Below are 27,266 nucleotides of genomic sequence, written 5' to 3'. Positions count from 1 at the left end.
TCCCACTACTGGACAGCCTGACTCATCCCTTCAGTGGGGACAGGTAAACCATTCCAGACTAAATACATTATTCAACAAAATTGCATCCTGGGGCTGAGATGTCCATTCTTCAGGTTCCTCCTCTGACATTAGTGTCTGTCTTCCTTATTTGTATTACATTTGTGACCAAGGGTAGGCAATCAGTGCCAATATAACAGTACAACAGGCCCTGAACTTGGCGACGTGGAGGGCAGTGTCTTCTCCTCTCTTGGGCTGTTGGACCCAGCACAATCTATTTTCCTCTGACTTCTGCCACTAAAAACACTTCCCTGTGATAAAAACCATCCAGCGCTGCCTGCTACTATTTTGAGGGTTCCCAGACAATGAGTGGGCATTCCTCAGCCATTCCTGCTCTAGGCTGAAGCCTTGGCTGCAACAGTCCTTTCCCTTGTTCTCACTTGTTGCAGGACAGAGCTGGCAGACCAAGGTGGTCAGCCATTTCCTACACCACTTTGCTCAGGCTGGGGATTCAGGTACAACACTTGCAGCCCTTCCAGCGTTAGTCAGTGATCCCCAGTGCTGTGCTAAACAAGGACCTTGCCACAGCGACCGGTGTCCAGCGTGGTCCTGCACATCTCAGGCCTGGCAAGGACCTGTCCCTCCTTCCCAGAACTGATTTAATGGCAAATGTCCCACGTTCCAGGCTTCCCATGAGGAAGCATTCCCTGCCAGGTCCCAGTGGTCCCAGTACCTCTCGCTAAACAAACGGAGCTGTTCGCAATTCCACATCCCTCCAGCCTGATCACTCCCATTCCCAGTGGATGCCTGTTTCAGGTCATGGGTTAGTTCCCATAGCCTGGACTGAGCTGGGAGGAGAAAGAGCCCTGGATGGTGGTCAAAGTCTGCGAGCCTGGCCAAAGCCACAGACACCGAGCCTGGCACCGGTGTTTGGTGTGTGTGGCTTCTGGACAAGGCCCAGGAGACTGAGGGTCTTTCACATGTCTAGCAGGCTCCGTCTGGCACCAAGTCCTGTAGGAAAACCTGGAATCTTCCACTCATTCATCTCCTGTCCTTGTTTCTCAAGTAAATTAATGAGGGAGAAAGTCTAGTCTGATTTGTCATCTGTGCCTCTAGACTGACATTAGCCAGCAGGCTGACACTTCCCTGAAATATAATTGAAATTAATTGCATGGAGCTGTTTGATCTGTGGGCTGTGGTTACATTTCTTCTCTAATCACAGCTCAGTGACTTGCAGAGGATAGTGACCCCATTTAAAGCCAGGGTGACTAAACCAGCAGGTCTTTTCTCAGATACATCCTTTCCACCATTCTGCAGCACTGAGTTCAGCATGAACTATTCCCTTTTAGGAAACTTTATCCACCAAAGAGACTTGCAGAAAGACAGGCAGACTAGGAGAAGGGAAACTTGAGTGAGGGGATTGAATGCAACACTGGATTAGCTCCTAATCCTAATGAAGGGAAGTACAAGCCACATGGGTGTTTGGGTCATCCCAAACCCTTGACCTCTGGCAAGTGGCAAAAGTGCAAGAGCAATGCCCACGTCTTTGCGGGTTTCAGCAGATGCTGGAGTGTAGAAGAGGGCTGTGTTTCCACAGCGTGTCATGTAGCCCCCCCTTATTCCAGAAAGAATCTGCTCTCTGAACAAGCCAAGGCAGGATAGTGGGGCCATTTGGAAAAGCTGCACCTCAAACCCTTGATGGGAGTTTAGCGAAGTGAGGACTTAGGGCTGAGCTTAAATGAACTTCTAGATCTGAGGGTGGTAGTTTGGAATAAACCCTTTGGGCATTAAAGAGGAGAGATCCCACCCAGCTCCTTCTGTTCTTCTGTGGGATGCTTGCTGTCCCAAAAGCTATGATACACAGTGACAGCCAGCCAGTTAATGGGCAAGGAGTGATTTGGAGAACGCAGTCTCCTTCCCCACAGACAGACATGTGCTGACAAGTTTGACAAGGCAGGGAGGTCACAGCAGTTTGTGTAACGGGGGGGAATGGTCCAGCTCTTATTCATCTGGACAAATGTTTATTAAATTCAGCTGTCTTTGCTGCAGTTTATAATAATCTCTCTCAGAAATGAAGGTCAGAACTAATTGAAAACTCATCTGGAGCTGCCTTGGGCAGAGAGAGGGGTGGATGAAAAGAACAGTGGGTCCCTGCAGTCCCTCTGTGACCTCCTGCAGGACCACCCACATGCTGGAGGTACGAGCACAAAGCCGTCGTGGTTTTGTTCTGCCTTCCTCTGTTAAGGGAACAGGTTTGCACAATAACCTCAGTAAATCAGATAATGCTGCAGGCAAGAAAGGAGGTAGAATTCCACATGAGATTAGATGGTGCACAGAGGTGGGGGATAGAGCCACAGGTCTGTTAGAAGTCTCTGACTCAGAGATGCTGTGGATGCTTTACAAGGTCCAGCCAGGAGCGGTAGAGCAGGAGATGGAGTTTGGCCTGCTTATCATAATGAGACAGGAGCAACTCCAAGCTGGACCTTTCTGCTGGGGTCTGGCAGAGTCTGCACCCATCCGGCTGGGCCATGATGCCCTGGTGTGTGTGTCCTGATGCCCAGGAGAAGCCCACAGCAGGAGCTGCACCCTCTGAGTGACTATCCAGCACAGCTAATCTCTATCTTCCCTTTCAGTGTGGACACCCTCTTTGTGGTCTGTGCAAGGTGTCTAAGATGTGTCGTGCACCTGCAAGGGATTTTGCAGTTTTCATCCTGATGAAAACCTGGTTTGTTTCTTTGGTGGTGGGGTAGGGGCAGGGAGAGATGGAGGAATAGAAAGTACTGGTACGGTTTCCCAGGAGAGAACTTCAAAGGGCGAGTATTTCTCTCACTTTGTGACTTGTCATGTACAGAAACTGAGAAGCTCAAGTGACCAAACCCAAACAAACTAGTGGTTGCAAAAGGCAGTTGGCTCTGACTACAAAGAACCTGAGGTCTATTAGCTCAGAAGGGAGCTGCAATACAGCAGCATGTAGCCAAAGGTCTCCCACCCAAGATGTCCAACGGTGCTTGGTTTGCAAGGAAAAAGGGTGCAAAAAGGAGCCTCATACTGTGGTGAGAACATGTCAGTCCGGAGCGATGATGCCACCGTATGTTCTCTGTTTCTGGAAAACTGACCAATTTCATTCTTGTCTGGGTGGTGTCTGTCTCAGTGAAGAGTCATGCCAGAACGAAGGCACAAAGCATCCCTTTGTGCACAGCTCCCACCAAACTGCAAATACCCATGGCACACCTTGGCCACCAACGCTTCTGCTGCCTCACCGCAGGAGGGCTGCAGTGCAAACGGGGAAGCTCTGGGTGTTATTGCAGGGCAGTTTCTTTGCTGGCAAGTGCCATAATAAATTCACTCCCTCCCTGGCTGTTCGGTCTTTTCCAAATTCACATCCCAGTTAAACGGTTACAAGGATGAGGTATAAATGCATCCCTGAAATTATTTGATAAAAAATTATTCTCTCTAGGGGGAAATGTTTTACAAATGTGGGCTGAATGAGCCAGTTTGCAGTTGAGGTTCCTGCACAGGTTCACACTATGGAGCCTTTCTACACCCTCTGGTCCCTGCAGATGTCCAGGCAGATCCTGGCTTGGCAGCATCACCAGCTGCCTTGATGCCTTGGACCTGTTGGGAGACTCTGCTCAGGAACACTCCTGAGCTCCTTATCAATCTGGTTTGAGACTGTGACTCTCACGCCACTTCCCTTTTGTCATTTCTTGCCCTCATAAATATCTCCTCATGTTTCCTCTTTCCTCTTGCTCTTTCCTTTCCTGGATAACGACCAAAACGGGCAAAAAGGGTTCTCCAGGCAGGTGAAGTCTTCAGTAACACCCTCACAACCTTCTCTGAGCCTAGGACTTTGCAATGATAAGCAAGATCTGTCCCTACCCAGAAATTTAGGCAGTAAATCTGCTGATGCTGCCCAAGAAGAGATAAGACCCAAATCTCTCAGAGCTTTGCTGCACTATCAGGGAAAAAGAGCAAAGAAAGCAATGTGCAGGAGTGCTGACTTGCAATGAACAAAGGAACACCATGTACATGTCTGGAAATGCATCTGAAAGGCCATTTTTCTCATTTGAAAATTATTCTTTTAAGCTGTTCTTGAAAAGCAACCCATTGTACTGAAAAGAAAAAAAAACCTCACAGTCGGCTGGAGCAGATCCTTCTGCTGCCTGCAAAACACTGAGCCTGTCTTTTACAAGCATAAATGAATGAAACTGTTATGAACATGTGTGGAACTGGATTCTTTGTGTCAAGCACAGGTGGTTGAATCATTCAATAAATGTTCATTTCAAACTATGACGGACTTTCTCCAGCTATGCTGCTGTTTGCATTTTACTGAGGAAGGCAGTGAAAGCAGCTAATGAGATTTGGGATCAACTCAAGCTCAGTGTCTTGCTGTTTCAGCTGCAAAAACTACAGGAGATTATTCAAATGCAATAAAAAGGTGTTTACTTTACTAAAAAAGGAGGGGAAAGGGATGGGAATATATCAAGGCTGCCACCATAAAGTCACCACATAGCCAGTGCTGGTGCCCCATGATATATGAGACACTGCGGTCACTTCCAGTCTAAACATCTGAGAGGTGGCAGTATGACAATCTCTTCTGCTCTCTCCTGATGCTGTCCATGCTTTAAGGGTGGCCACATTATTTATTAATTTTCAATTTTACAAACTATTTCTTTGATTTATTTCATAGGACGTAAATTGTGAGCTTAAACTACCATAAACTCTCAAAACGAGCACTAAAACCCCCACAAAGGATAGAAGCAGGGTTTGCAAAATATGGATCCCAGGGCAACAACACCCCAATAGTAACTGTGCATTTTGCCAGAAAAAATATTGTCTGTCCCAAAATGTGACAGCACACTAGCAGCATATATTAGCTCAGGGAAATGGCTAGAGCATGATGTATTGAGTTCAGATGCAGTCATAGTTCACTGCAGCTAACTAAGCTTTGGACTATTTTTAAATTTGGGCTTTCTAATTTTATTTAGTTTTCATTTCTTGAAGCACTTGGTTTCAAGTAAAGTGGGGAAATATCCATATGACTCATCCGACAGCCATCACACCCCTCCAGGCTTACGGCAGGGTCTGGGAAACAGGGAGGAAAAGAATTTCATTCTCATTAAAATCTATCAGATTCCCAAACAAGGTAACTGGTACATTATGCTTTACAACGTTTTTCTTTCCGGAACTAGAACATGATTAATTTTCACTCCAGGTTCTGTGGATATAAAAGAATTTGGAAATTATTTTTTTCTGTATTAATTTCCAGGACTCTCAACAGCAAGCTGTACCTGACATTTTCCATTGCACTAACAATGATCTTTGCCTTTTCTGTAACAGTTCCTCTTTACAAATCCTTGCATCCTTGCCTTTCTAAGGCGAATGAACTTTCTGAATATTGAGACAAACCCTGGGATTCATTTTGACTAAACTGCGTGCCCCTGCTGAGAGCAAGTAAACAGAGAGCTGATCTATTTATCATAGAAACTGTTGTCTGTTACAAAGAGAAATGGACCATCAAATATTTACAAGGCTTGGAAAGGAATTTTGATCTGTTAAACATGCAAGATTCACTCCAGGCTCTGTAGTCTGGAGGCAGGACAGCTCGTCAGTCTGGAGAAAGCTTGCCTGGACTCACGCCAGCTCTGGGAAGCTTTGAAATACAGACGCTTTGTGCCAAACTGAGACAGGGTGAACAGGTACGTCAGAGCCGGTGGAGCGGCACACACCAGCCCCACCAAGCCCTTGGTGCAGTCTGCAGGATGGGGATGGCACCACTGTGATTTCTGTACCAGCCCAGGAGTCATTCTCTTGCCAGAAATTGGATACTGTGGGAGGAAGGTGGGCTACAAGGTAATGCGCAAGAGCTTACACGACAGACTTGTAAACCTGCAGGTTCAGCACGGGTGCAGGAATAGGTGTCTGCAGTGCCCTGTGCTGCGCTTGGGAAGCCCCTCTTTCTCTCCACTGGGTACAGAAGGGATCCAGACAACCAGCTCAGTGCAAAGCGACTCACTCCCAAAAGGTTGAGTTCAGTAAGATGAAGCCAACTGAGTCCACAGCCCTACTGATTATTAGCTTGGGGCACTAGGGATTTATGAGCCATTACCTGTGGTCTAAGCACGAAGCAGGAGGAAACGATAAAAGTCACCATTTATTTGCGTTGGTTATGCAAACACTTGGAGTAAACCTTTCCCCCCTTCACCTCTGCAAAGCAAGCAGATGAATATGCAGTTGTGGGTTGTTCCCCATCACTGCTCCAGGAAGGTTTGCAAGCCTTCCCTTGGACTTCCACACTCCACCACCACACACTGTGCCTGCAGTTCAGTTGTAGGGGGAGTACTGGTGTCTCTCCCTGGATGACATCTGCTGTGGAAGAAAAGGGGTAGTGCCTGGGATTCTCCTGCTAGCTGCTGCAGTTCTGTGAGTAGGAGCACAAGGATCCTTCCTCAAACAGACCACTATCGCAGCCAGACATCTTCCACCCCAGTCTTCCTCCTAGTGTCCTCAGCAACCCCTTGTCAAACACTTCAAGCACTGAGGCACCTGCAGTCCAAGTTACGGAGATGGAGAAAGCCCTGGTCTGCAACAGCATCAAAACCTGTGACCAGGACAGACCACATCAGCCATGGCACATGCAAGGACAGCACATGGAAAAGAGCACTTTCCAGCTATTGCAGGAACAATGTCCCCTTTGATTTGCAAATCTGGTGAACACCAGATAGTGATTTGCAAATCACCAGGTCTGGATTTCAGATTGTGATCTCTCCCTGTATCTGTGGTCCTGAGATCTATTTAGCATCTTACCAATGCAGCGTGATCCATCAGGGCTGGTCATGAAACCACGCGGACATGTGCACACGTAGCTGCCTGCTGTGTTGGTGCACTCGCCGCCATCGCACACGCCAGAGATCGCCCCACATTCATCCACATCTAGAAAAGAACAAACCAACAGTGATTATGTTTCCCTGCAAACCATCTCCTTTCCTATCTGCAGTGTGGATCCAGGAGCAGAGCTGGGATTGCAGAAGACAGTAGCTGGTGTTACGGGTTGTCATGGGATGCCCGAGACCATAAGTGGCCTCCTAGCAGTGGATCAGTACGGAAAATGAGAATTCCCCAGAGGGTGATACAGAGGGCTTCATGGAGTCCTCTGCTTATCTCTACTGGCAGTGTAGGTCTTTGGGTAGGCTGATCTAAAATGTTGAGCTCCCTGGAGTACAAAGAAAGCTTCAAGACAGAAACGTGTCTGTGCAGGTACATGACTGGCTGGACAGCAGGTCCCTCCATGTGACTTGGAGGCCTCTGAAAGCAGAGATGCAACATCAGAGACAACATCATGTTTTTGAAAAGCACTGGGCTCATGCATTATTCATCAAACTTCTCCATACAGGAAAGATTTGGTTCAATTTTAAGTACATTCAGGCATCCAAATCCAGGTGAAAAGGCCTCTGTACTATCAGTTAGGCAAGGGAGGCCAGGGCATATCACTCTATGGGTTCAGCTCCTCAATCAGAAGTCCTATTTTAGTGTGAACTGATTTGCGTAACAATGCCATGAGCATGCCATTGTTTGAACTATTTATCTTGTCACAGGGAAGATTAGCAAGATAGAGATATACAGTGAGTACTTGGAGAGATCACACCTAATTATCCATGGCAATCAAAGAAACACTATCCACGTTAGCAAGCCCTGCCACACTGCTTCTGCAGCAGCCTGCTTCTCCAGCCTCCCGCTGCCATGTGTGTGACAACATAACATATCAGTGAGAGGCCTCTCTCTTGATTTAAGAGCATGGAAAATAAGGACATTACAAGATTTTGTCAAGGCACAACAGCTGGACTCAGACATCAGAAGGATCAGGCAGCCCCAGTGCCCAGACATATAGTAATAATTGCAGAAAGGTTATAAAAGTACCACAATTCAGAGACAATCACCCCAGTTGCAGCTTCTGCCATCTGAACTTATGATGTGCTCTACAAGCATCTGTCTAGTGTGGAGATATGGCAGACCCGCACCACAGGCTGAACATGGAAACTAGCCCCATTGCTAAGGTCCTGGATGCCTAGGTCTGCATGCTGAAACAGAGCCTCTATATTTGAAATCTTGCTCAGAGTTAGATTTTAATCCATGCTGGAAGAACTGACTTGGAAAGATGAGACACTATAGGGTTTGCTTGAGAACTGTAGAGTTCTCCAAACTTTTCAGGCCATTTATATTATAACCTTGAGAAAATTCTTGAGTGGAAAATTCAACAAGTACCTATACAGATGATACAGAAAGAGACAGCCTATAACTTCTGTATGCAGCTATCACTTGGGAACTGAAACTTGAAAAATCAAAGGGAACAGAGTGGCAAATCAGCTATTTTGAAAAGGGCAATCTGTTTTCAACAAATTTTGACAAAAATGTCAATATAATTAAATGTACAGGGCCCAGCCATGCTTGTGGGGCACTTGGCTCTAAGGACTTCTCTGGGAGCAGGGTTATAGATTTTTTTCTATTGCCAACCGAAATCTGTTTCAGAAGCTGAGACGGAATTAGATCCAACCTCTAATTAATCCACCCAAAGCAGCTGGTTGGTGGTCATGGTCCAGGTGGTGGTAAAAGACAGCAGGAATATTTGCTCGATAGTTTTTATGGTGGCAAAAAAAAAAATGTGTCTTGGCAATTGGCAAAATAAATCATTTCTGCTAAGCAACTTTATTTATTGTATTTTAAATCTATCATGCTGTTGTGAATGGATAAGGGGATTTTTATACGCAATTCAGATGCTGCCTGGGGCTGGCAGGAAAGTAATGAAAAGGAACTGGTCAAAGTCTGCTCCTTCAAGGGTTTTTTTCTGATGTGAACAGCATAACAGCCTTGCACAGTCTGATGGCGTTTGCATGTGTGGAGGTTAGAGTTGCTGCAGGGCAAAGACTAATCTGCCAGAAAAAAAGCAGAACACCAAAGACCTCTCATCTGGGAGTGGGGATGGAGAATGTCTTTGGAAGAGCTCATCTAGCAGACTTCAGTGATGAAGGCAGCATACAGACATGGGAAAGAGTTACCTGAACCCACCCGTCAGGGCAAGGGAGGGACCAGAAGAAGTCTGTGGCGGGAGCCAGAAGGCCTGGCTGTGATGATGGATATGAGCCACGGTGACAGATCTGAGAAATGGGCAAGAAATTTCTGTAAGAAATGGGTGTGGGCTACCCCGAGGGGTGGTGAGCTGTGTCCTGTCCAGTGTGAAACTGAGAAAAAATTTGAGTTAGGAAGGAAATGTCTGACTGCAATCTCACAGTGCCATGCAGTGGCTAGCGATGCTAGTGCAGCCCTGAAGATGTATGGGAGAAACACGGAGCAGAAGCAGGTAGGTGATGTTACCTCTTAACTAGGATCATTCCTGGATGCCACAGCTGTGTGTGGTGTCAGTTCTTACAAGAGGCTGTTAACAAAATGGAGGGGTTCGGAGTCTAGGGGGATGACTCAAGGCCTGGAAAAAACTGCCTGTTGCTAAGGAACGAGGCAGGACTCAATTATATTTATCCAAGAAACTGTGAGTATGTGATGGGTTCATAGAAAAGAGACACAAAGATGATGTTGAGAACGCAGTGCTCTGCAGTCTCAAAAAGAAAAGATGAAAACTGAAGCTGAGACATTATAAATTCAGGCTGGAATGAAGCAGACAGATTTATACCAGTGGTAAAGAATCTTTGGTCTACCTACCCAGGGACAGGGCTAGTTCTCCAAGGCTTGGGATGGATTCAACTCACTTAACAATGTCTGTAAAAGGATTCCCTAGCATAGGCACAAATCCAAGGGAGGGCAAGGGGGGGTGAAATCTGGCTGCACATAAGTGACTCTCAAGGACTAAGCATTGTCCTCGGTCCTCCAGAAACATCCTTATAAACTTTATCCTTCTCTCTGAAGTTAGAGAGGATGCCAGAAGCCTTCTGCCATCATGTCCCAGGCACTGTGACACCAGCCTTTGGCTGCAGGGTGGGACAGCCATGGACATCTGATGAGGACAGTTAATTCACATTACCCCAAAGCCCCTGCCTTGCTCTGCAGGAAAAGAGGTATAAGAGGGTCTACACTGTTAGACCTCTAGAGGAAAAGATGGCAGAAATGATCCAGACAGTGGTGGATGCTGAGTTGTGGTCAGATGTGTTAGATGGTTACAGAGCATGCATCTCCATCAGAGTTTTTTCTAGATGCCATTTACACTCAGCAGAAAGAGATAATTTCATCCAGGCAGTAATTCATCACATCTGAATGGAAACATCTAAACAGAGCAGAAGAGTTGTGCCCTAACGGTGATGATTTTTCCCTGCAAAGTGAGACATAGCAAAATTTATTCCACTGAGCTCAGCGATAGACACTGACAATGTATGTGTTCAAGTAAGATGAGCCGAGCTGCTTTTTGAAGTGAGGCATATGGTGTGGACAGAGACCCCCCATGGGTGCTTCATGTGGTCAAAGAAATAATCTTCAACCTCTCCTCCTTGCTCACACAACCCATTACAAACACAATTATCTTCCATTTTACTTTGGCTGCAACTCTGAGTCCTGAGGAGTCAAGTGAAACCTCGATTTCAACATGCACAAAATTAAGCCCAAGTGCATCATACACTCATATATCAAGAGGGGAAGATGCCTTCCTCTTTGGCTTCTTAGGAACTCAACATTATGCTTTCGGCTAGCCAAAGATTTCAGCCGCCTTTTGCAAGCAGCAGAGATAGCGCCTCTGTCCTTGCAGTGCTCCTTCAGCTCTTTGATGCTCAGAGCCCCTCCAACAGACAGCCATGACTTGAAACCTCGAAAGGCAGCTATGCAAATCTACAGAAAACACTTCCCCCACCTGGGCCCCTGCAGCGAAAGAGATTTTATCACTACAGCCTGCCCTGTCATTTAATTACAGGCCTGTGTTTGGTTACAATTTGCAGAACACTGGAAGGGAAAGAGCTTTATGAAGCAAAAGCTGGTTGTACTATTAGAAATAACAGCTTAAAACTTGGGCATAGCTCTCCTGAAGTTTGTTGGATCAGAGATCTGGAGGCCAGCTGACAGGCAGGCATCTTATTAGATCAATACTTATGACACAGCGTCAGTCACCCATGTACATGTTTGTGGGGGCAGCAACTGCATTCCATTCTCAAGGAAAAACAGAGTTAATTCAAAAGGTTAAATCAAACTGCAACATTTGTTTCCCCTTGAAAATGCTAGCTCAGACGAGAGCAGTGTTAGCAACCCAAGAAGCAGAAATAAAGCCAGAGTTTCTCAAGACTACTCGCACATCCTGTACTTTGAGAAACTGAGCTCTGGGCTTTGTTGTTGTTTCAGTTCTTCCCCACCACATTTGCCGTCTTCATTTTCTCTTTGTAAAGTGTCTCATAGTTTTGATTCATTCAGAGCTGAAGTCCACGGAGAGCTTGACACAGTGGGACGGATATGTACACCTCTCATTAACACCCAGCTGCCAGCTCTGGGTAGGGAATTCTTCCAACTCCAACCTGGCTACTTCACGAGTTTTCCAACTCTCTGTTAAAAATTAAAGCAATATTCTGTGTACTCTGCTCTTCAGACAATGGCAGAATTCAATGCAAACGTTGATTTTGGATCTGGTCTCCAACTCGCTGGGTTGGAGTTGGCCTGATCATTAAGGCTGAAAATGCTGGAAGCCAAAGGCTACAAGAGCTTCAGAAAGAGAGTTGCAGTCTGCAAAGCCCATCCAACACGGGTGCCCACAGACATGTTGAAACCCCAGCCTTTCCATCTGCTAAAAAAACAGGACTTGATGGAGAAAACATCTCTGTGTCACGTAGCAGAGGTCATGCCTCATCAGCCCTCTCTCGTGCAGCGCACGGGACTCTCAGACCTTCCCTTCCAGAAAGCACAAAGAAACCACAGAGGAGAGTAATGGAACCCTCCAAACCACACCAAATCCATGGAAATGAGCTTTTAATGGATCCAAACAATGAGCTCTTCTGTGGACATTTTGTAAGAAAATTGAAAACACGCTAATAAAATGGCTATCATGTTCCATTCGTGAGGAGAGTGGGCCAGTCTACCCGCTCTGCTCATGGAAAACGCAGGAAAGCTCCCTCCAATTCAGAAACATGAATGAGATTCAACAGAGTAAAAAAATAGAGCCTTGTCTTCATTAGAAAATTTGGAGTTTTGTGTAGTGGTGACAAAAGACTAGCCTGGAGGGATATAAGTAGCATCTAACACGTCACCCTACAAATGTTAAATAGAAAGGGGCAAGTGAAAAGACGTGAAATTTGTAATTAAAGGACTTGTTCTCCCTTGGCAGAATCCATCTCCTGGAGATGCCGAAGATGGTCAAAAAGGATCTACCCCGGATGGATTTGAACAGAGCTTGTTGCACAAAGCATGCAGTGTCTTTCACTCCCTTGCCTGGTGTTTCTCCATGTACTTTTTTGTATCTTGTATGTCATCATCCTGGAACAATTTTGGATGCGAGACACTTATTCCTTTTGGGGCATTGGAAAGCATCCTGGGTGAGGTACTGGCATTACATACTTCACTGATAACAGAGCTGGCTTAGCATTTTGTTATGCAGTAGAGGAAGGGCTATTAAGAAAAGAAGTTAAATTATTGGCAGAGAACCACTAAAGTTATTGAAGGAAAAGCTTTACTCAGTCAGTGATTCCACCCTTAAGAACATGCCGTGGAATTGTTCCCTTAAGTGTAATTTTTATGGTGGCTTCCAGGATAATTTTAAAATGTCACTCTGGGTAACCACCCCCCCACTTCCCTATGATTTCTTGATAAAGGTTTTTGTATCAGGAGGATGTGTCTGATTTCAGCTTTGATGTTTCCTTTCTTCATTTTGCACCATTAGTGCCAGGAGTGCTTTCTTGCATCCTCCTCAACAATTCTTTTCTTCCAGCAGTGGTAAGAAGTCAGGTGGATAGAAGCGTGCCCTTCTCTCAGTGCTCACACACTTCTCATTCCCCTGCAAACCTCAACAGATCCTGCTCTTTTCCAGTTTCCCCATAAGGCAGGCATAGCGTCTGTCAATTTAGCCCTGAGTTGGCAACATTTGTCCTCCTTGCTCATCTTTTCATACCAACACAATATAAATGCAATCCTTTGGCACTTGCAAAGCTGGCCTTGTCTCTAGTGCTGGTTAAGAGAACAGCCTTCCCCTTCCCCACCCTCGATCCAGCCCCCCCCTCTCCCCGGGCTGTGTTTCACAGCCTGCTTACATCTTTCAGAAAGTGAGCAGGCAACTCTGTGCCAGAAATTTCTCATTATATGTTGCACAGGCCCAAGCTCAGGAACTCTTGATCCCTCGAGCTCCCTCAGAATACAATGAACAAAGGCATAAAATAAGCCACTATTTGAAAGTGTCACATTCATTAGAGATGAGCTGCAGAAATAACTCTGGAACTGAGCAACCCTGAACTTAGAGGATATTTAGGTTCAAATCCAAACTTGACGTTGTGTGCACATTTTCATATTTTGCAGATAGAAAAAGGACATCATTTTCCTTCTGGGGTTGACCAAAATTCATCCAGTGTATCCAGCTGCAGCCCCCTCACATGCTTGGGAGATCAGGGCCTGAGCTGGCCTCCGTTATCAGCATAGAAGATCTTGCATAAGAAAAGCATCTTTATTCTTCAGGGATTCAGGGACTGAAAATGGAGCCTTAATTCCAGGTGCCATTTGTGTTAAGAGATAAGTATCACTATGGGAAACGAAAAACATTATCTCTACTCCTGCCTATTCCCACCAATAAAAAGACCAAAGAAGATTAGTGGTACATGCTGCTGCGTTAATGAGGGAGACATCATTAATCAGCAGACACAGTGACACGGGCTCTGACCTTTGGCTCAAACGCAATCCCATCTGCTGACTTCACTCCCCAGGAGGAATCTTCTAAGCATAAAATACAAGCTCTTGGGAACTAGGGAAGAATTTAACTTAGACATTTAATCTAGCTTTAATATTTCCTGGATGCTAGTCTTGGATAAGGAATCTGAAAACAAGAGGAAACCATCTCCTCTTCCTAAAGCAAGATGGTCTCAGTGCAAGCTGAGAGATCACTCCTTTCACCAGCTATAAAGTTAGCACAAACAGACTCAACGATGGAACTCCTGCAGCTTTGAGATTTTAGGCTTGGAGCACACCTGGATAAAGAAAATATCCTCTTATGCTTGTGGTCATTATTTTGATTAAAACCCTTGGCTCAGTGAGGAGGTTACTTGGACTGATACAGCCACTTTGGCAGTACAGACCATTTCAGCAAATCAGGAATTCAGTGCTCTGTCAGCTGTACCAAACTGTTCCCTCCTGACATACCAAAGCATGCAGCAAACTCCGAGACAGGGTCCAGATCTTCCTATATTTATAAAGTGTTAGCATCAGATGAACCCCTTACAAGATGCTGGCTTTCTACTCCCCTATTCACATAGTTTTAGGGACTCACACGGGGTACATGCCCTAGAGGGGAGCAGTGACAACCCAGACAAAGGTATCCTCTTCACCTTCTGACTGCCTGGTGGGGACATGCTGGTGATTCATGGCTGGGAAACAAGCCCTCGAAAACAATCTCAACCCTATCAGTTTAGAGCACCCCTCATGTTTATGTCATTCTCACAGAAGGACCCCTAGGTCAGTAAATCATACCAAAGGAAAGCATCCTCTTTTGGTGGTCTCCTCAGCCATTGAGGTAAGATAAGTGATGGAACAGACACCGTAGATGTCTCTTTTTATGGCCATCCAGGAAGGAGAGTGAAAGGAAGCTGTTTATGGCCACATCATGCTGCTTTTGCAGGCGTTCTGGGAAGCGGGGACCCACACAGAGGCCCCTCGCATCTGGATGACAGATTCAGACAATGGATTGTTTTTAATCTTGGTATATAGGAGATTCCAGCTAAACTGATTTCATATGTGCTTTGTCTGGTCCCTAGCCAGCATGGGTGAGGCAGACCAAGGCAAGAACAATTTTCTGCATCCTGAGGTTGGGCCCATGGTTCTAGTGCAGTCCAGCCTTTGCCCATTGGCCAGCCAAATTGCATGGGACATCACTGGATTTGGGGAACTGGTTCTTCACCCGAGATGCAGGTAAAAGGGCTGTTTTAGATTCTACCGGTTCCAAGTCCTTGGATGCTGGACCACTGCAAGAAACCCCTCTGTTAAAATTTTAGAAAGTCTCATGGCATCCTGCCAAGGAAGATCCACAGACACAGATGTCTTCTCAACATAAAAGAACGTCCTTCCCCCACTGAAGGATTAACCTCTGTAGCTTGTGTCTCACTTCGGAAAAGTTTTTCTGAAGGGCTGAACCCAGGTCACACGGCATGCACTGACACAGAGACTACTAGAATTATCCTAGGAAGGAAAATGTCTGGATTGCAGGAAGGTGGGGGTATGGGAACAGTCACCTGGAAGCAGTGATACTCCTTTCCCTGAGAACTGACCATTGGGAGAAACCCCGTGGGACAACGAATGCTGTCAAACCCCCAGTGCCATGGAGGTGCTTTAATGTTTATATGGTGACTGCTTAAGCTACCATGCTTATATGGTGGCTCCTGCAAGTGCTCTCTCTGTGTAATAGTTAGCTGCCTACAGTTCTACCACTGCAAATAACTTTGCCACCTGGAAACAAATTTGAGGTTAAACATCTGGATTCTAGTACATTCATCAGCCCTTGTCTTGGTTACAGGAGAGCCTTGGACAGGAATGGGAAGTGGAGTTCCTGAAGCCCAGCTCCCAACTCCACTTGGGAAGCTGAGGTCCTGAAGCCCAGCTAGGTGTGACGCAGTCACACCAGCACAACAAACACGTTTCAACCCTAAAGTGGCAAACACAGGCCAGCGGGGTTTCATTAGGGTATGTGGGAAAGAGCTTTTACAACCAAGGCAGGAAAAGTTTAATGCTGTTTTGCTTTTCATTTGCCAGATGTTTGGAAAATACAACAAATGCTTATTCCCCTACTTCTGAGAGGTGCAGCCTGCCTGGCAAGGTATGCGTCTGACCCACGAGAACTGCTGCAAAATGTCTGGGGAGAGCGTGTCCTTCCTACAGAGGTCTGCACACCTCTCAGAGACGTGCGAGCAGTGATAAAGGAGATGCTGAGATCGGACCTTAAGGAAATGGAGCCAGATTCAAAACAGCATGAAGAGTGCTCAGACTGGTGGCACTGTGAATGTTTAACATACTGACTGCACCTCATCCTGTCTGCGCTCCACGCTTCACTACAGAAGTGTGTCCCTTACGGCATGGACCAAGACATTGCCTTGCACTGCCTAGGCGAGTCCTGAATTTCACAAAGTAACACAGTGGACCAACTTATCCTGAGTCCAAGAGCAAAGAGCAGTTCCAAGGGCTTCCAGAAGCAGGCAGAGCTCTGCCTTAAGTACCACACCTGGTCTTAACATTGCTAAATTTTCACAGCCCAAATGAAACTAGTTCTCTGGTCTGAGGATGAGGTATTTGGCCATTTCTAAGCAACTCCGCTAACCACGTGGCAAGTATTTCCCTTGAAAATGGCAGAGCTCTCTGCACCATCTTACCAGACCCTGCTGAGCTGTTGAGACTGATCCTTTCTGTTTCCTGCAGCCCTGTCTCCAGACATGGGGGTCTGACTGCTGACACTGCAGATCAGCTTGCCTACATATTCAGAGCAGAGTTGCACCTGCACATCTGAGCAAAGCATCTGGGTCCTCCACTGAAGGGTTTTAGAAGGTAATTAATACTTAAACCCCTCCAAATTCTGTGCTGAAGAAGAGGCAAAGAGTAGTTTCTGCAAAGTTCCCTTCCATCAGGTTGGGAACTTCTCCAGAGAGTTTGAAAGTTGACTGCAATCCCCAGGCTGCCCACAGCGCTAGGCTAAGGCTGACGCTGTGACAAGGCAGACTGCATTCCCCACTGCTTGGCTTCAAGCTACAGTAGCTCCATAGCTACTGCTAAAGCAGGAAAGTTTTAAAGCATCCCTAACTGTAAGCACAAACCATGCCTCTGAAGTACTGTATCATTTCCAAGAGAGATGCTGAGGCTGAAAAGGTCACTCCCATTTACAATTCAGTTGAATATGAGCAAGGTGCATCCTACAAAGTAACCAGAAAGACAGAAAAACGAGGCACAACAGGCACACTGCCTGCAGACAACCCTGGACTGGCAGGGAGGTATGCTTCCCCTCTGGGTCTGGAACAGTATCAGGCCACTGGCTCAAAGGAGGGATGCTCATAAGCATGCTGCTGACTGGCATTTCATGCCTCTAATACCAAATTTTCATTTGTGTGTGCTTTGTAGTCAAGGACAAGGTTCAGGTTCTGGCCAACATGTCAGTTTGGAAAAATATCACCAAGTCAGTGAAGCAACACTGCATTTACTTGCTCTATACCCTCATCTCATGGAATCAGACCTTCTGCAGTACTCCGAGAGATATGATGTTACTTCTGGTTGTCTTATTCCATCACTATCTCAGCTAGTCAGACTCCACCTACTTTGCCTTCCTTCCAGTTACTTTAGTGAACTAGAGGCAAGAAGTTGCAAGCTGCAAAAATATAAATATCAAGTGGATATAAGGAAAATATTCATCACCATGACAGTGGTGCAACCCTGGGACAAGAGCCCCAAAAGAAAAGGCTTTGAGTTTTCAAAACTTGATCAGACTGAGCAACCTGATATAGCTTTGAAGCCAGTCCTGATCTAAGCAGATATCTAAAGCCCTCCAGAGGTCCCTTCTCTTCAATGAGTCTGTGTTGCCATTAAAATATCTTTCAGAAAACACCTGTACAAATCCCCCACCTCCTCCTAGTTTAAGAGAAGATCAGAAGATCAGGCAAGCTCTATTCTTCATTTCTTTGCCTTGGGCTCTGGGAAGCAGATAAAGAGCTCAGAAATTCATTTTGCAGTACATTTTCTAACATGCCTTGATGCTTGCAGTACTCCCTCCTGTTTGGGAGCTAGGATCAAGGCTGGCATGGGAGCTCTTTCATCTCTCTGCTTTGACAGCCTTGGAGATGCCCTGTGAGCAGATTCTCAAGTTTTTAAATGCCCTTGTACTCTCAGAGTGTTATCTGGGAACCCAGTGCTGAGCAGTTTGGTGAAGCCGTGCAGAAGTCTGCAATCTTACCTTCACATCTGTGGCTGGTCTCGCTCTGCTTGTGTCCTGCAGGGCATTTGCACTCGTAAGAACCCACGGTGTTGATGCAGTTACCACCTTGACAGAGGCCAGGAATGGCTTGACATTCATCCACATCTACAGGAAGAAGAGCAAAGACGTTAGAAAGTGCAGCCATTGCAACAGATGAATGTTCAATCCTAGCATGGCGGGAGTGCTATGAGAAAGAAGCAGCTTTGCTCCAAGTAGGTGGATTTACATTTCATAATGCAGTTACCCATCAGATTACATTAGAGATAAGGTGAAGGACAGAAAAGGAACATAAAGGTATTGCTGGCTTATCTACACAAGCAAGAGGGAGACAAAAGTACAGTAATATTTTCCAAAGCAAACATCATTGTGTCTATGCCCAAGTGGTTTGTTCCAGGCTGGTAGCTGAGTTGGGGAGGAGAATTGGTTTGGTGGGACATCCTCCTGCAGCCTTCAGAGAGCAACACCTACTGCAGGGCAGAGAGGGGAACCTATGGACTGTAAGGTTTTGCTCTTCAGCCCTGTCCCAGGAAGGCTTATCCTGCAGCCATGGCCTCCTCATTGATGAGGTGACACTGTGCTTTCCAAAGCACCTCAGGAAGGCCTCAGTACTTGCTGCTAGAACCAGCATGCTCATGTGCTGCAGATATTATTTATACTCTAGTTCTGCTTGCAGTAACAGTGAGTGACAAATCCATTAAATAGGCCAAGCTCTCCTGAAGAGATGAGGGCCATAAAACACAGATTACAACAGACAGCAAGAGAGTTGTCCTCTTCAGCCTTCCCAATTTTATCCTACAGACATTGGCCAATGTGGGACTTGGACTGTAATTTTGGCTTTTGATCATGGCAGGTAAAGGCTGAAATCAGCTGCGGATGCAGAAAGGAATTCATGCAACTCTAAATGGAGACTCCTGCAACCCACCACTATGGGGATGCAATGGCAGCTCCAGAAAGGCTGCCAATGGGACCTGCTGATGGGAGCTCAGTGGACCATTCTGCTATTTTTGCCTGGGTGTCCTAGACATTGAATGCAACCTCTAAGCATGTGATTTATGCATACTGTAATTGCCTGTGTGATCTTGAAGGAGTCATGGCTTTTGTTTTGAACCAATAATACAATTTACAGAGCACTAGCCACCTGATAGAAGTGCTGATCACATTCCAGTGCTGGGACAGAAGCTCCAACAACAACAGCAGCACCACAGAATGAGGCTATATGGAAGGCTGTAACTTAGTTTTAAACCTGGTGACACACAAGCCTGATTCACTACATCTTGTGGGATGGAGGAAGTCACCTGAGAACCACAGCACGGCCAGAATCTTTAACTGAGCTAAGAGGATCTTAGATGATCCTATGGGAGACCCAAGGTCCATGGTGATGCTCTGTGACATACAATGATGAATTTAGCAAAGTTTACACAGAGAACTTTCTCTGTATTGGGGCTCCTGACAGGTATTCATCACTCACCCTTTCAGTGCACATCAGGACGGGTAAGGGAACATCCTTTAGATGTTCATGGCATTTACCTTGACAGGCTCCAGTGCGAATGTTGGGAATGAAACCTCGGCGGCAGGGGTGAGGCTGGGCAGGGCACATCTCGCATGGGTGACCCCAGGCCCGTCCAATGGTGGCACAACACATGGTCTTGGTGCAGACGATCCCACTGAGTTGACCCTGGCACATCTGGTTATTTACTTGGCTAAAGCAGGGACCAGTACGATAGTCTGAGGGAGAAAATAACATCCACAGGTTAGATCAAGACACAAACACAAGGTTTTCTGTCTAATACGCAGAGTGCCTATTCCCTTTCCTTTCATTCAGGTGCAAAGTCAACAAGTTCTGGAAAAAAAAAACCACAATCTTGAAAAGAACAAAAATTTAAGACCTAGCTGGAGACCAGCACTGGAGGTTGATCTTTCTGCTGTACATTTCATGCGATCATCTAGAGGTTCTCCAAGCCAGGTCTTCCTGGTGTCCCTCAGACTCATCCCATGAACTACACTTATTCTACACTTTGAGTCACTCCCTTTAAGTACCGGCCCTAGAATGAATTCAAAATATGAAGTCAGGCAAAGAGGCAATTTCAGGACTGCAAGTTCACCTGTTCTGTGGAACTGTTGGGGTCAGCAAAGCAATCAAACTTCATTTTAGTTAGGGGCAAAGATACACATGGAGACTATGAGGTACAAGCATCTTTCCTGGACAGCCTTAGGGCCTGACAGTCCATATAATGCAAACATAGAGGATGATGGAGATGTTTTGTTGTCAGATCACTTCTACTCGGCTTGCAGAGTAAGAGTCCTAAATCTCACCCACAAAACATTCTGGGATAGAATTCCCAAACCTTTCCCCATGATGCCTACTGTAAAGCCCACAAAGGGATTTCTATACCCTCTGACAGTCTCTGTAAAGGCAACCTCCTGCAGTAATACATGTCATTGTGATTAATTTCTTTGGTTTAACTCTTAAAGGTCCCCTGGCAATTTTAACTAGATCTTTAAAACCCAGATGCTGCAGAAACAATTAGCCTGTTTCCCATTCCCAACAGGGAAAAAAAACAAAAAGATTTTGAAGGGCTTGCACTAAGGAATCTGGTTTTGCCACTGTCTGGGCTCTCATGACCCTTGATTAGGGATATTAGCACAGCAGGAATTCATCAGGAAACAAAATTCTTAAACAAGAGGGTTTTTTTCTTCTACTGGGAATAGATGACTGCATGCAAGTGTTTGATCTGTGGCTGGAAAAAGGACCTTTAACCATGTTATTCTCAGACCAGAAAATTCCACATTAACTGTCTAAGAAAGTTAGGTGTTGGTCAAATAGCTGTTATTTCAGATAGCCTGGCTGAGATTTGCAAAGTTGCTTAGGGAATTTTGATGTTGGAGTGCCCAGTAATTAGTAATTGACTGTGAACCCAAATCCCTGCATCAGTACCCAGATTAGCTCACAGCTGTCTTTGCAGTGAAACATTTGGATTTGACATGTGAAGCAACAAAAAACTTGTGTGGAGGGTGGTTATACCTAAATCACAAGCCATGGGCAGCACTGGCACCCACATCTGAAGATTAATAATTCTGTTTCCAGAAATGTCTTAGTATAATGTAGACACTCAACAAAGCAAAGCTCCATTTCTTGGCCTGCAAGTTCTCAGATATAAGTCTTTCCACACATGATCTTTGCAATCAGCTCCCTTCTATTTAAATCCTGACACACATGTGCAAAGAATAAAAAGCAAGGAAAACCATTAAATAGATGGTTTGAGACAGAAAGTTTTCTCCCATAGGGTATGTTTGCATGGCAGCCACATTGGCAGAACCTACATTTGCCTGAAACCATGAGAGAGTGCCTTTATCCTGGGCTGTAAAAGATCATCTGGAAATGCTGGCAATTACTCCAGGCTTTAGACTGCCAGTGCCTGTGCTGATGTGCCTTCCTCAGCCCTGGGGCTTGTGCCGAGTAAAAACTGTGTGAGGTTCATCTGTGTTATAATTGTCCCACCTGGCATCAGGGTAAGCATAAGCTACATGGAAACCACACAGGAAATCCTCCTCCATCTCTGGGAAAGAATCAATTAGCACAATAATTACTTATTTCCAGCTTAATGCTCCCTCTGATTTATATTTCTTGAGCAGTTGGGAGCACAGTCATACTTAAAAACTCATGCTGAAAAGAGTGTCAAAACAAGCTTGGTCTGTGGTTGTCACTGAGATGTAAACAGCAAGAAGGATTTGAGGGAAAAAAAAAAAAGGGCAATGATTTTGAAGTTACATTGGTATAAAGGTGACGTGATCTCATAAAAATGCCTTTGGAAATCTGCGCAGAAATATGTACTACATTTGCAATGGTGAGTTACCAAATAATCATCTTTTTTTGACCCAAATTTTAACAAGATACCAAAGCACATGGTCCTCATTAATGTCTCCTGCCATGCCAAGTTTAATGCGTTAGTTTGTTCTACTTTATTCCTAGAAAAGAAATCAACAAAATTTGAGTTTTCTCACCCGCTGTCTTTTTTAGTAAAACTGCAAGGCTTTTGCTCAAATTTTCAACCTTGAGGAACAGACCAAGGAGAGCTCTTTATAACCACGCTAGTGAACAATTTAAATCTTCTCAACAATCATATCCAAAGAACTATGAAAGAAATTGCTTTGTGATCTTATTTCAATAGAGTGATCAACTCAGTAACAACAAAAAAGCTGACAGACTGTACTAAAGTATTAGGAGAGGAATAAAGAACTAAAGAGAGCGCATCATCACTAAACTCACAGTTTGTTTCCATCCTCAGGGCTGCTTGCAGTCCTAGCCCCCAACTCAGAAAGCAGTTAGCAGAATTGGGAAAGGATCAGAAAAGGACAACAAGGATGATCAAGGGTGTGGAAGGGCTTATGTATGAGGAACAGCTGCACTGGTTAGCGGTTCTCAGTCTGAAAAAGAAACACCTGGAGGAAGACCTGAGAGCACGGTACAAAATCATGAGTGGCCTGAGGAGGAACAGGCTACTCACTTGCAGAGTTAGCGTGCATTACTGCAGATAAGAAGTGATGCTGATTCAAAATAAATTGAGAAAAGTGGTTCTTCAGGCAACATATAAGTTAAGGGGAATCCTAACAGAGGGTGTTGTGAATTGTCAAAGATTGTGAGCTACAGGTGCCTGGTCCCCAGGAAATTCTTACAGAGGAGGATTATATAGGATTGCCCTGTTCCTATACTGTTCCCCAGACATTAGCTTATGGGCACTGCCAGAGCTTTGAGGCACAAAGTCATCTCAGGCAGGAGCCCTGAATCCACCCTCTTACCACTCTGTAAGCCATCCGGGCAGTTAAATTTTAGAGTTGTTTTGGGTTCAACGTTGTGCTGCAGCATCATTGCAGCTGGAGCCTCTGTGTTAGATAACTACAGTTAGGTGGGCTGCAGCTGTGGCTGAATGTGGCAATGCCTATGTGCTTACAGTGAAATATCATACATTTTATGAGCTATTCTGAAACCTTGTTAACCCTAGGACAATGCAGAAACACCTAATAAAGAGGGCTTGCTTTCCCCCTTTCCTAGTCAGAAGGAGCATGGAGAAGAACATGTGGCTGATGTCATTGTGGTTGTACCTACAAAGGGCTCTGGTTGACTTAGGAGGTCAAATCACGTAAATGTATAACCCAAAAGCTGAGGCATGGCAGCACTGTACAGAGAGAAAAGGGGTAAACTTGCACCTCCCACATTATCCTGCTGAGGCATGGCTGGATGAAACGCAGCAAGAATTCCTTGAGATTGATAATGAAAGTGTGATTGTAAGGAGAACACCCCCTTTTAAACAAATAATTGACAAAAATAGATTTTCATATGTAGATTACTTCTTTAGAGGGAATGAAGCCAAGGAAATTGCAGTCTGGAGGCCAGAAAGCCTGGCTGCATTCCAGCTCCCATCTGTTGCTAATTTTAATGGTCAAATTATTAAATTTTTAATGAGGCACCAATCAAATTTTATTAAGGAAATATGTGCACTTAGGAGATGTCTAAAGCCCTTTTACAGTCTATGTATGGGATCCCATCTTCCAGGAACCCTGTTGCAGGTAGTTGTTCTTCAGAAGTTTGGTCTTTGCTGGTACATTCCTTGGAAAAACAGAGACGAGGTGGCTTCCTTGCTGAAAGCTGAGATTTCTTCCTGTTCCCTCTTTCAAGCTTACTCAGCCTTACAGTAACAGTGTCCAGTGGTAGGATATGGATGAGTTCCACCTTTCCATCTGCAGGTAAAGTTCTCATTAAAGAGATTGCAAGAAATACTGGATCAGGCTTTATTTTGGGAATCAGCCAGAATCTTTTCACCTCTACAGAACAGACTTTTAACACAGCAGGGCCATGCATATCTGGGCCTTTACCAGTCATTTGTAGCTGCAAAAAACAACATGCCAGCTCACTGCCTGACTTAACCTCTCCAAATGCAGTTTTGCAAACAGTAAACACACAGCATAGGACAGACATCAGCTTCTCGCCCAGCATCTGTCATCAGCCTCATCCATGCACTGATCTCATTTTTCTTTCTTGCCCTATTAATTTCAAAGTAGACCGTGCTCAGCACGTTCAGTCTGTAGATTTCTTATCACCGTAGAGTTAGATTAGGTTACTATTCATGCCTACTTGTCTTGAGCAGCCAGCAAAGAGAGAGAGTGCTCAAATTGCAAAAGGCACCATGGAATCAGAGTTGAAGTGTCAACGTGTTTGCATTAACCACAAGAAATCTGACTCCTTGCTATGCTCTTTGTTTTCAAACCCTCGCCCCCCCCCCCCCCCCCAGTATGGTTTTGAAGCACCACCTAGCCTGAACTGGGGACTTTTGCAGATGCTGCAGAGCCATGTTGGGGCTACAGTGAGTCTTATCTACTCAATCCTGCAGCCAACACAGGCCCCAGATGTGCTCAGAAGAGGAAGCGTAGCAGGAATAGACCTTATTCCCAGTTTCCATGTTTGGCTGGTTGTCATGGAGATCGTTAGGAACCCCTATAGCTAATGAATGGCCATTCCTGACAATTCCAAGCCACAAACCCTTGGGGAGTTAATGGGTGGGATCCATGCCATTACACATGCTCTTACACTGAGCCACGCTATTCCACTTGCAAGCAGCTTCCTGAAAATATCCCTGTAGACATTTTTAACTTTCCTAATTAGTGTGTCTAGGACGTAAGTGGAGAAACGCTTCACGGTTGCTGTGGACATCTGCCTTCACCCACGTGCTGCATGGAGTCCTGTTGGAAGGGGTGGGACCTTAAAGCACAGTAAACGGCTTCAAGTACTTCTGGTTCAGCCAAGCTAGCACCACAAAACCTCATAGTTTCTCCGTTTCCAGCACTTGGGGTGCTGTGCTGACCAAGGACGCTGCCCAGGCTTTGCCTACCCTACTTAACCCAAGTTCACCTTGCCAGAACCTGTCTCACCTCCTACAAGAGGTAATAAAAAATGATGCACTACTCTTTGCCAGCCATGGCTATAATTTATGCCAGAAATGCAGCTTGGACTCATTAAAAAAGAATAATCCATTTCAGACTATTTAAAATTACCACTCTGAGGCTATCAAACATTTATGTACAACAGTTGGAAGGCACCTTCTCTATTGCTCAGTTTCCCCAATGCTAAATTAAAACAATGGAAATCTTTTGTAGGGAATGTTTCCCTGGGCTATACAGCATAACTCAATGCCATTATTTTCATGAAAATGTTAATTTCAGCAACTCAGACTGATTTCTTTGAAGGAGAACTCAAACTGAACACTTCCATAAACAAGGGCATTTTTCAAATGTTTTGTAACAACACCTGAATTGAAACAGTATCTGAACCTGAAATATTTACAACTTTATTTCATATCCAATTTAAATTACTGCTTTGCTGTAGGGGGAAAACAAAAGGCATTTAAAATTAACATTTTACTCTCTTTTAACTGGCTGTTACTGTACCTTGGGGAAAATTGGTAGGTTTTGACAAAGAACTTTTGAAGAGAAGCATTTTGTTTGAAAATTTTCACAAGAAAAAGGATAGCTTCCTCCACTTCTATAACATCCATCTACCCAGCAGGGTATCACCGAGTAAATTAATGCTTGCAATGGGAATCCAGATCCCTGGGTGAAGATGCAAAAGCAGGAACAATTGCACTACTTTCCTTGCTATTTAAAACACAATCCTAGAAACACGAATATGCCTGACCCCAGCCGTGTAAGCAGATCTGCAGAGTCCAGGCTAAAAGGAAGGTGAAGGGACTGAAGAGCTCTCCGCCGCGCTCTCACCCCGTCTTTCAGCCTGCCATTTCTCTGGCACCATTTGGCTGGAATCCCCTCGTGAGACAGGCCATGGGCTGGGTGAATTCCTTCTTTACAAAATAAATAAAGAGAGCAGCAAGGAAGAAGAGATTTTTCTTTGCTAAAAATCAAATTCCTTCTCATAATAAACACTGCTTTCGCTGAAGGCTTTTTCTTAAAACAGTAAGGAGAAACGTGGCCTGTAAGTAATCCCCAGAGAGCTACAGACCTCGCTGGGATGAGGTCACTACAACACATGCCCCAGGCTTTGGCAGGCTTCCACGTTGCTTTCTAAAAGCTCCAACAACGGAGTACAGGAGAGCAAGGAGAGTGGATATCAAGCCCAATATCTATTTTTCTATTTTGAGTGAATGATTTCCATCAGCAGGAGGCTTGGTCCCCCAGGCCAGCCTTGCAATTCTTTCTGTCTGTAACCTTCTGGGCTTTGGAGCTCTGGGAGCGAGCGAGAGCAGATGCAACCAAGGCGAGGCACTAATCTGGCAGATGCCTCTGCAAATTCTACCCAAAAAGATTCCCACACAGACTCTGGCTGCTTGTGATGGGGGTGTTCCCCAGAGACCCCACGGAGAAGACTGGCTGTGCCCTCTGGGAGCTGCCGGGAGAGCTGATAACTTACAAATTAAATGCTTAATGGGGCAGTTCATGCCCTGCTTATAGAGAGACCATGAACGTATGGGAAAGTACACAGGGGAACAGCATCCAAAAGCCACCAGCCAGACAACCAACCGAAAGGAGCCAACCAAAAATCCTGCGATTATTTCTGTTGCACTAAACGTGAATGCAGAGATTTTACAACACTGATCGTAGGTCTCGGCACACAGCGCAACTCTAAATATCTGCTAAGCCTCTCAGGCTGTGTCGATACGTGACAGCTTTGGTGGGAGGGGGGATGGTGGATGCAGGGAGAACAGCATGAGGGTCTCCGTAAAGGGCTCCTTTCTCATGGAATACTTTCTCCACCTAGTCATTTCCTTACCTCATACAAACACAGCCACATTCCTGATGTTTAACTGTTTGGACTTTTGCAGAAAAGAAAAAGCTGGCTGGGGCAGTTTATAAGGCCAGACATTCCAAGTGCTGAAAAAACATATTCAAAGGAAATAGTAAAGGGAGAACTTTTTTAAGTTTTCCTGTCCTATTTTTACAGTTTCCTGTCAAAGTCTTAGCCTGATGAAACCTGAGATAGAGCTCCATGCACAACCCTCCTCCAAGGGCTCTCCACTACAGCAGCATCTGAGGCACAAAGCGCACACACGGTAACACGGGGCCAGTGGTTCCAGCAGTTGTAGAAATGTCTGGGAGGGTTTGAGCAGGGGGCTGGCACTGCCATGCTGTGTCCTCCGTCCTGGAA

At 45.4% G+C, this 27,266-nt stretch overlaps 1 protein-coding gene across 2 annotated transcripts in view; it reads right to left on the bottom strand.

The window, feature by feature from the left end:
- The window catches only part of LOC104324704 (fibrillin-2-like), a 116,227-nt gene that overhangs the window by 47,295 nt on the left and 41,666 nt on the right, over positions 1–27,266 (bottom strand). For both annotated transcript variants that reach the window (XM_069790223.1, XM_069790224.1), the window contains exons 7-9: positions 19,643–19,840; positions 18,095–18,220; positions 6,805–6,930 (exon numbers count right to left, since the gene is read on the bottom strand). In XM_069790223.1, the coding sequence (XP_069646324.1) occupies positions 6,805–6,930; positions 18,095–18,220; positions 19,643–19,840 (450 nt within the window). The remainder of the gene's footprint in view (positions 1–6,804; positions 6,931–18,094; positions 18,221–19,642; positions 19,841–27,266) is intronic.

Source organism: Haliaeetus albicilla, chromosome 8 (genome assembly GCF_947461875.1).
Source record: "Haliaeetus albicilla chromosome 8, bHalAlb1.1, whole genome shotgun sequence".
NCBI classification, from domain to species: domain Eukaryota; kingdom Metazoa; phylum Chordata; class Aves; order Accipitriformes; family Accipitridae; genus Haliaeetus; species Haliaeetus albicilla.
Note: the sequence above shows the minus strand (reverse complement) of the source record. Positions and strands in the feature narration are given on the sequence as shown.